At 39.7% G+C, this 10579-nt stretch overlaps 1 protein-coding gene across 2 annotated transcripts in view; it reads left to right on the plus strand.

Moving 5' to 3' along the window:
- The window catches only part of mettl16 (methyltransferase 16, N6-methyladenosine), a 40695-nt gene extending 32871 nt beyond the window's left edge, over window positions 1–7824 (plus strand). For both annotated transcript variants that reach the window (XM_063016667.1, XM_063016666.1), the window contains exons 9-10: window positions 4509–4679; window positions 5927–7824. In XM_063016667.1, the coding sequence (XP_062872737.1) occupies window positions 4509–4679; window positions 5927–6397 (642 nt within the window). In that variant the 3' untranslated portion in view covers window positions 6398–7824. The remainder of the gene's footprint in view (window positions 1–4508; window positions 4680–5926) is intronic.
- Window positions 7825–10579: the final 2755 nt, after the last annotated feature.

The following is a 10579-nucleotide window of genomic DNA, read 5'->3' on the forward strand; positions in this document are numbered from 1 at the left end:
ACTAAAGGGAGATGAGTGTAAGGCATAGTGAAAGGGACAGGAAGAAGAATTGTTCCGGTCTCTCAACACCCTTACTTCCTCATGCCTTTCTCCACAGAGGCACTTGAGCAGAAAGATTGGCCCACATTTTTGTCTGCCTGCCAGTTATACCCTCATCACAGTCTTCAAGTAAAAGCAGTGACACACACATACACAATAGATCTGTTTCTCTACATATCTTTTAACCTGCTTTCACCCTGTTCTTCAATGGTTAGGACCACCACAGAGCAGGTATTATTTAGGTGGTGGATGATTCTCAGCACTGCAGTGACAATAACATGGTGGTGGTGTGTTAGTGTGTGTTTGCAGGTATGAGTGAATCAGACACAGCAGTGCTGCTGGAGTTTTTAAATACTGTGTCCACTCACTGTCCACTCTATTAGACACTCCTACCTAGATGGTCCACCTTGTAGACGTGAAGTCAGAGGTGATCGCTCATCTATTGCTGCTGTTTGAGTTGGTCATCTTCTAGACCTTTATCAGTGGTCACAGGGCGCGGGCAGCTGGGGCACTGTTGGATGGATATTTTTGTGGTTGGTGAACTATTCTCAGTCCAGCAGTGACAGTGAGGTGTTTAAAAACTCCATCAGCATTGCTGTGTCTTATCCACTCATACCAGCACAACACACCACCCCCATGTCAGTGTCACTGCAGTGCTGGGAATGATCCACCACCCAAATAATACCTACTCTGTGGTGGTCCTGGGAGAGTCCTGACCATTGAAGAACAGAATGAAAGGGGGCTAACAAAGCATGCAGAGAAACAGATGGACTACAGTCAGTAATTGTAGAACTACAAAGTGCTTCTATATGGTAAGTGGAGCTGATAAAATGAACAGTGAGTGTAGAAACAAAGAGGTGGTTTTAATGTTATGGCTGATCGGTGTATATGCTGCAGTTTCATCTCAACCAGCTGAGCCCCATGGTAAATCCAATGAAAATTAAAGTTTGGTCTTTAATCCTGACAAAAAGTCATTAAATGTTTGTCAGGAGAATGTGAAGAGAAATAAATGTCACATTTTTGTTCTTACCTTAAAAACAAGGTGCAATATCTGGAGATCTGGTGATTAAACCATGTGCATTATAAGCTTGAGGGAGGGAGTCTGAGAACACAGGTACAGGCTGATTTGTTTACGTTTCTCCTGTGTGTCATTTATACTTATTCTCTAAGGGCTCCTAAGGCCTTTACTTCTTACCAACACTGACGTGACAGATCCCAGTGCTAAACTGCTGGCATCTGTAAAATCTAATATGTTTTTTAAAAGAGAAAAAAATATTTACTGCAAAAAAAGTAAAGACATTCATCTTTCAGTTGCTTCTCCAGTATTAAAGGGACCTTGTATGCAAAATAGGTGGGACACCAAATAAGATTTTTTAATTTTTTTTTATTCTGAGCAGCTTATGTTCTAACTGCTAGAAATTTTGTACCTTTTATGTTCATCTTTATTTTGATCTGTTTTTATGAGTATCTGCTGAATGGGGCACCAGTCAATTACTCTGTTAAACATTTAAGGGCAACTTAGAGCAGTAAATTTACCTAAATACCTATGTAAGATTCTGGACCTGCCGACAGACTAATGCTAAGTTCACACTACACAACTTTATAGGATATAGGGCATATTTGCTAGGGTTTTCCTAGGCAGTTGTTATGGTAACAGGTTGATTGTTGAAGTATAGTTAAGCAGTTGCTGTTGTGGTTGCCAGGGTGTATTGCATAGGTGCTGGTGGGTGGTTGCTGTGTTGTTTTAGATGGTTGTTTGGTCGTATTTAAGTATGTATGTGGTGAGGAGGGGTGTAAATACTTTGCTCAAATAGTTGGTAGTGTGTGTAAGTACGTATTTGGCAGAGGTGCAAATACTTTTACTGTGGCAGGTGATTGTGCCTACTGCAATCACACTAATAATAAGACAAATGGAGAACAATAGTGTGCTTGCTGTAGGCAGTCACACTAATAATAAGACAAATAACAAGAGAGGTGCATTTCCTGAAAAAAATCTAAGTGCGATTGCAGCTTCGCAGTGGTAGAGTATGTGGTAGTTAAATAGTTTTGGTGAGATATATGACATTGTGTGTTAAATGTTTTTTGGTGGGGGTGGGAATACTTTTGCACAGATAGGTGATTGTGTGTGTGCAAGCATGCAGTTGGCATGGTCTGAATACTTTTGGTCAGTCAGGCGACTGTGTGTATGTGTGTGTGTGCACGCAAGCATGTAGATGTTGGGGCATGTGAATGCTTTTGCTTAGAGAGGTGAGTGTGTATGTCTGTGCAAGCATGCAGTTGGTGGCGTCCAAATACTTTTGGTCATGTAGTTGGTGGGGGTGTGAATACTTTTGCTCAGACTAGTAACTGTGTGTCTGTGCAAGCATGCAGTTAGTTGTGTCCGAATACTTTTTGGTCCTGCAGTTGGTGGTGTCTGAATACATTTGGACATGCAGGTGACTGTGTGTGTGTACAAGCATATAGTTGGTGGTGGTGTGAATACATCCTACAGATCAGCATGTGTGCCTGTGCAGGCATGCAGTTAGTGGCATCCGAATACTTTTGCTTGTGTAGTTGGTAGGGATGTGATTACTTTTGTTCAGGCAGGTGACTGTGTGTGTGTCCAAGTTATCGGTTAAGCAGATGTACGGTAGGTCAATCTGTCTTTTAAAAAATGAATGAAAGTGAATTAGACAATAAGGGGGATAAAAACGGGCGTAGCGGGTGAGCGAGTGCACATGTCCAATGGCATGGTGTCATCAACGGGGGACGTTTTAGAGTTGGAACAGCATCAATATCTCAAACTGTGAACAAAGAAAGCTGGACAAAAAACGAGTGGAATAATAATAAGACAAGTGGATAAAAAATACAGTAGTGTGATTGCCTAGATAATAATATTGAGACTAACTTGACAAAAAGCAATATAGACCTCGGTTCAATGGTACCCTCCCATATATGCAGATCACCCATGCCGTGGGCAATGATGTTTTTCCATACCATTACAGATGCTCCTTTTTTTCCCTCTTTTTTGTCTTTGGCAACATCCATTTTTCCCAAAAACAAGCTGAAATGTGGACCCTTTTGACCACAGAGCTCCAATGTCTTTTGGCCCATTTCAGATGATTTCAGGCCAAGAGAACTCCAAAGTAACATCTGTTCACTGTAAAGCCATCTGTAGTTATTTACAGTAATTTAAGATCAAGATTGTGTAAAGGGAAGAAACCTATAACAATAAAACTGATTATTAAATTAAACTGATGTTTTAACAATATAATTGTAGACAGGATGTAACAAGGTGGACAAGATAGGAAAACATTTTGGACATTCCATTGCAATGCAGCACACATTTACACAGTCGATTACAAGTCAGTTAATGGTTTGGCTATTTTTTTTTTTTGGGGTCAGGGGTATTTTTTGGTAGTTAATCCAGTTAAACACTTGGTACATCCGAAGTATCCAGTGCACTGTCAGAGCTTTGTCACAGATTTTATATTGAGGTCTGGAAAAGAAATATTTTTGACTATTATTAAAACACTTTGTATGCCAGAAATTGTTTTGCTCTTGATGGCGTTCATTGGCAATGTCCTAAAATTATAAAGTACAATTGAGTGTGGAAAATGTAGTCATAGTGACTCTTTTTCTCAGATTTTTTCCCCTCAGTTTTCTCCCATAATCTAGTCATATCCAATTACCCTAATTGCATTACGCATCACCTCTACTGATACAACCCTCCACTGCTGACTAAGGAGCTTCACAACTGACACGTGCCCCCTCCGACACGTGTGCAGTATTGACTGCGTCTTTTCACCTGCGCGAGGTGAGTTCATATGCCCTTGTGCACGAAGGGCTCACCCTGATCAGCATTATTTCCCAACTCTGCGCAGGTGCCATCAATCAGCCAGCAGAGGTTGTAATTGCACCAGTTATAAGGAACCCTGGTCCGGCTCATCCCACCCTGTGAACAACAGCCAATCGTTGTTCATCTAGCCGCCCAGCCCAGCTGGATGGCAGAGTTGAGATTCAATACGATGTATTTGAAATCCCAGCTCTGGTGTGCTACCGTATTTGCGCCACTTGAGCGGCCCATTTTAATTTTATTTTTTTATTGATTACTCATTCATTTTTTATTTTAAGAACTAGTTAGTTTACATTGAAAACACGTTTTAGGCCGCTCAGGTGGTGCAGCGGTAAAAAGACACGCTGCAACCAGAGCTGGATTCTGAGTACCTGGTATTGAATCCAGCTCTGCTTCACATTAAGAACTAATGCAAAAACAGTGGAAAAAAGATTTTAAAAATCAGAAATTGCACTTCCATATCAAGCATTTTAGTCTGCCAGAGTTGAAATAATTCAATAACATTTTAGGAATCATTGTAATTTGAGGAAGATTCGTAATTATTGAAGTCATGTTTTAACTTTCTGTTCAGATTAAGCTGTGAAAATTATTTTGCTGTATGTTTAACAGCTGTGTTTCTGTCTGTGTGATTCAGTCTCCACCGTGTAAGAAGCGCAAACTGGAGAAGGTTCGTAAGCCGCTGACTTTTACTGTGGCAGAGGCAACAGCAGCTGAGCTGCACTCACAGGCCTTAAGCACAGGCCAGACACTCACACGAGTGGAGAGCGTCACCTACTGGCTGGAGAACATTCTTACAGACCTGAAGGTACACACACACACACACACACACACAAAATGCTACATAAATACTCCATCATTTATTCATTTATTTATTGTCTGTTTTACCACTATCTTATCCTGGTCAGGTATTCATTGAGCGAAAGACAGTAAACACCATGGACAGGTTGCTGTCTATCACAGGGCAGGCATGCACACACACACACACACACACACACACACACAAACACACAGACCCATTTCTAGTAGCTCCAGTTGGCCTGACTGCATATCTTTGAACTATTTTTCTCTGTAAATCTCAGGAAAACATCCTACAGGTTATTGAAGAATAGGTGAGAAGGAGCATTTGTGCCCTGCATAGTTCTGCTTTAAAATGTTGTATATATTATTACTTTTATTATTATGTGTTTTTGAGGCAGCTTTTTAATGCAGTAATTTAATTCTGCAAATTTTGGCAATTTCTTCTTTTAAAAAGATACCCAACGTCATTAGTCAACAGTTAACTGATAACTGACAAGCTTATAGCGTCCCATTGAAGTACAACACACATTTCATATCAACAAGTCTTAATGCTTTATTTAATAAAAAAACAGAATAACAAAGTGAACATGACAGTAATGTAGAATAAAACAAACTTAATGGAACTGTATTTAAAAGACATTTAGGCTTTAAGCATTAACCGAACAATGACTTAATAATAATATCTAATCACCCCGATTGGTATTTTGTTTATTACTGATACAATCCTTCACTCCCGATCTAGCAGGAGAGCTATGACCATTGCATGCAGGGAGCTGGACGCTTCTTTTCACCCACACGAGGCAGGTTCATACGAGGATCCGTATAACATATGGAGAGTTACATTACAATCTTATTATTCCCCGTCTGTTTGTGCAGGCACCCTTGATCCACCAACAGAGGTCGTAATTGCAGCAGTTATAAGGAATCCTTGCCAGCAATTCCACCAACTGATGAACCAGTTATTATACATATAGGCACCTGATATAGGCACCTGGCCTGCTGATAGCAGAGCTGAGATTCAAACTCCCGAGTTTTGTCTGCTGTGCTAGCATTTTTCTATGTGACTTGTCAGTTAATAGTTAACTGGTTATTATTGAAATTTCTATTTAATGTGAGGTGGTATATGATTAGACAGCATGTAGGAATTGTCCAGACATACAGGGAACACTACCAAAAAGAAGGTCTGAATGAAGGTTTTTGTGTTTTTTAATTTGAAAGATCATAAACAGCTATATTGTTGTGTTTTATCTTCAGGTTTTAAATAAACGTGTGCCCTCTGGTGACTCAGAGCTTAGTCTCTTCCTAACAGCCGTAGAGAATACATGGGTCCATGCCCGGCAAAAACGACGTGACCAGAGCCGCCAGCTTCGTGAGTTGCCCAAAGCCCTGAATCCTGCTCCTTCTGACACAAGCAGCTTGACACCAGCAGATGGTGACTCAGAGGGCCACAGCAGTGAGGAAAAAAACAAGCCACAGCAGGATTTTGAAATTGATACAAATGTCCCCACTGAGAAACCCAGTACAGAAACACAAGAGCCCAGTGTTTCTCGAAGCTCCAGTCCAGTCCAGCAGTTCCTCTTTAAGTGCCTAATGAATGTGAAGTTGGAGGGTACTGATGTGCTGGTGGAAATACACTGGGTGGAAGGACAGAACAAAGATCTAATGAACCAGCTATGCACATGCTTGAAGAACTCACTGTTTCGCAAAATGGTGAAGCCCATGTAACTCCAATTCAGCCTTCTCAACACCATATTAGCTCTTTTTCTCCCTCAGCATCCAAATGAAAGAATACCCCAGCTGTTTCAGCCTAATCCACCATGTATGTGCAGTTTTTATAGACAGTAATTTTTATCAGTAGTCCATAAAGGTGTATGTTGTTATTTACATTGGTTTCTATACCAGAATTGCTGTACATCAGTTTTACTTAAATGGATCCTATGATTTCTGCAATATAAAGAATGCTTTAATGGCTTTGTCAAAAACAATTAAGTAGTGTTTTGATATGTCTACAGTATGCAGCTACTTCTTTTTTAAAGCCAAAGCCTGGTAGGAATGATATGTGGGTGTTTTTTTTTTTTTTTTCATTTTTATTGTGTATGTATTTATAACCAAGGTAAGAACTGCATTACCTAAAACAGCATAGCTAGAGTAATTTGCTGGTTTTCTGGTTAAAAACCAGATTTCCTAGATCAGGGTATGCTTAGTTTACATCTACACTGTGAGTTTGAAAAAGGGACCCCTGTACCATTGCTCATAATTTTGAAAGAATTTTGAAAGTTGATCAACATTTGCCATTGACACAATGAGGCCATTTTACTTATTTAAAATATCGGTTACTATGACAACCTTTTGTGTTTATGCTCAACGACAGCAGACGGCAATATTGTAACACATGACAACATTTTTTAGAGACCAGAATTTTAATAACTTATTTGCTTAACAGTTATAAACTGTATAAAATTACTTGCTGAATTTCTAGAGCAAAACTGGAAAAGGAGGAGTTAAAAATTGCTTCGTAAGATCTGTGAAACTGGTAGCTATGAAACACGCAACCGTAGCGGTCGACCAAAAGTGTGCATACTTATGACAGCATAGCGCAACTTCAAGAACTTGTGCTTAGCCAAGAGAACAAACATCAAACCCATTGGTCAGCACATCAAATTTCTAGGAAAACTTGACTTAGCAAGTCGTAATAATCTAATCTAAATTATTCATCGTGATCAGCATTTGCCATTATTTATGAGCAAAGGTATAGAGGTCACTTTTTTTACTCACAGTGTATAAACATCAATTTTACCCTTTTGAAATAGCATTGTCAATTAACCTAATAAATATAATTAGACCGATTTACGAAGTATAAAAACTGTATGAAAAATCTTTACTTTACACTTAAATACACAGCTGAGATTTTCATTATATTTGAGTTTTGCATAAGTATGTTTTGGTTTTCACTACTAAAACACATCAAAATGATTGTTTATGCAGTGGATAGTGATTATGTGGAAAAGGACAGACATATTCCATTAACTTTACCCCTTCAGAACACCATTTTCATTGCTATAAGCAATTCTACTGTTTTTTACTTATGTATTTGTACCGGTGCAGTGCATGTTTGTAGAGACAGTAAACTTTTGTAATAAACATTTTAACTGTTGAGAATTTTTCTGTGGTTTCCACTTGTCTTTTATCCACTTAGAAATTTTGTTGAAGCATGTAGTTTGCTTTAGCTGTGTTTCCTGTCCTTAGAATGCAACCAGTTTCCTTGCAGGAAATCTGTGTCTGTACAAAAGTTCAGCTAGGGTGTATAACTGAAAGCACATACAGCGTTTTTACAGTGGGGGAAGAAAACACCTTTTCCTCATTTGCCCTACTTGCTTATTAAAAAAAAAAAAAAAGAAACACAATGTTTACTATGAAATGTAGAAGTGTCATATTAAAGTTGGCCAGAAAAAAAAGAGATTAGAGTGTAATGTGCTTACTTTGTTAAATATATAGAGATGGTTGTGCAAACCCAATTGGTCCAGACTATTTATTGGAAAACATTTGTTAGTCTTGGGTCAGGGTAAAGTTTCTCTTCACACCCTGCTCCAACATATTACTACTTCAAAATGTTTAAGAACCTTAGCTTTACTATAATGTAATTTTAGACCTTTGATGCTAATATTGTTTTCATAATAGAAACAATGGTGTTTAGCTGCCTAGTCAATTATTTTATTTTATTTCTTTAAATTAAATTTTCTAAAAATTATAGTACTAGCAAGGACTAGTAACCATCACTTGTCACTGTTTATGAGGAGTTTGGCATGTCGAAAGTTTTAGTTTCATATCCATGTGATTTTTCTCCAGGTATCACATGTACAAAAAAAGTGAATAGAAAAATACATTCACATGTCATAATAACTGGTTTCAAGTACATTATACACTGCCTGGCCAAAAAAAAAGGTCACCACCTGGATTTAACTAAGCAAACAGGTAAGAGCTTCCTATTGGATAATTACTGCATGGGTGATTGTTTCAGCTGGCAACAAGTTATGTAAACCTAACTGATGCAGTGAGTAGCTTCTCATTTGTTAACCGGCAAAAATGGCTTCAATTTGCTAGGGAGCATAAAGATTGGACTCTGGTCTGATGAGTCCAGATTTACCCTGTTCCAGAGTGATGGGTGCATCAGGGTAAGAAGAGAGGCGGCTGAAGTGATGCACCCATCATGCCTAGTGCCTACCGTACAAGCCTGTGGGGGCAGTGCTATGATTTACATTTACATTTACATTTTAAGCATTTAGTAGACGCCTTTGTCCAAAGCGACTTACATTATAGTTACAGTATACAGTCTGAGCAACTGAGGGTTAAGGGCCTTGCTCAAGGGCCCAACAGCAGCAACCTGGCTGTGGTGGGGCTTGAACCAGCAACCTTCTGATTACTAGTCCTGTACCTTAACCACTAGGCTACGGCTTGCCCTATAGGGTTGATCTGGGTTGCTGATCTGGGTTGACATGACATGGGTAGACATGACATGGGTAGACATGATCTGGGTTGCTGCAGTTGGTCAGGTCTAGGTTCAGCAACGTTTTGTGCCCAAAGAATGAGGTCAGCTGACTACCTGAATATACTGAACAACCAGGTTATTGCATCAATGGATTTTTTCTTCCCTGATGGCACAGGCATATTCCAAGATGGCAATGCCAGGATTAATTGGGCTCAAATTGTGAAAGAGTGGTTCAGGAAGCATGAGACATCATTTTCACACATGGATTGGCCACCGCAGAGTCCAGACCTGAACCCCATTGAGAATCTTTGGGATGTGCTGGAGAACACTTTGCGCAGTGGTCCAAATCTCCCATCATTAATACAAGATATTGGGGAAAAATTAATGCAACTCTGGACAGAAATAAATGTTGTGACATTGCAGAAGCTTGTGGAAATTATGCCACAGCGAATGCGTGCCGTAATCAAAGCTAAAGGCGGTCCAACGAAATATTAGAGTGTGTGACCTTTTTTTTGGCCAGGCAGTGTATTAACAACAGTCATTTGGTTTTTAGCTTTCAGGTGAGATAGAACTGGATATATCTCAGTGTCACTGCTTTACATGCTTTCTCTGCTCACTGGCTGCTCTGGCTTCATGTTTTATTTACCATGTCTGTGCCTCAGTTAGCTGACTTTTTTTTTTACATTTATGGCATTTAGCAGGTGCTTTTATTCAAAGCAACTGGCAGTTGAGGCCTAAGAACCTTGAGAGAATGGGGTTAAAGTGTACAGAGCAATAGATGGGTTACCGTCAGTAACTGTATGTCTACACAGTACATCTTTAAGGAGGGTGTCATGTCATCATTGTTTTGTAATAGTTGGCTGCATAGATGGGTCAGTTTTCTCCAATACACTCTATCTTGTCTCATCTGTATAAGATTAGCCCCTGATAATGCAATCCACGCTGTGATGTCAGTCCAGTTTACTTTTTGTCTAACTTGTCTTTCGAGTTCTTACACATATTCGGATTCGAACACTGCATTTGATGATGTTGTCTGGGTGCCTCATTACATGCCCAAGTTAACTTGTGAGACTTGTGGGTGTAGCTTGTTAAATAATCAAACGAATGTACGCAGCAGATATGTGTACCTAATAAAGTGCTTGGTGAGTGCGTATACGATCTGCTAAACTTGGTGTAATTTACTTTCTGTTTCTTTTTATTATATGCTCCATGTTTAGACTGTGTACCCTTTGGGCGGGATCACAGGTGATAAGTGGAGAGAGACTCTGAGCGGAACTGAATCAAAGTGTTGGAGTAATGGGCGGGGGACCGCATAATGGGCGTGGTCAGACTGCGGGGGACGCCTCTGAACGTGCTGTGCTGAGGTTCAGGACTTTACAGTTCTCTCTCGCAGCCAGCCATCTTGTTGCGTTTACTACGCG

Source organism: Trichomycterus rosablanca, chromosome 20 (assembly GCF_030014385.1).
Source record: "Trichomycterus rosablanca isolate fTriRos1 chromosome 20, fTriRos1.hap1, whole genome shotgun sequence".
In the NCBI taxonomy this organism is placed as follows: Eukaryota; Metazoa; Chordata; class Actinopteri; order Siluriformes; family Trichomycteridae; genus Trichomycterus; species Trichomycterus rosablanca.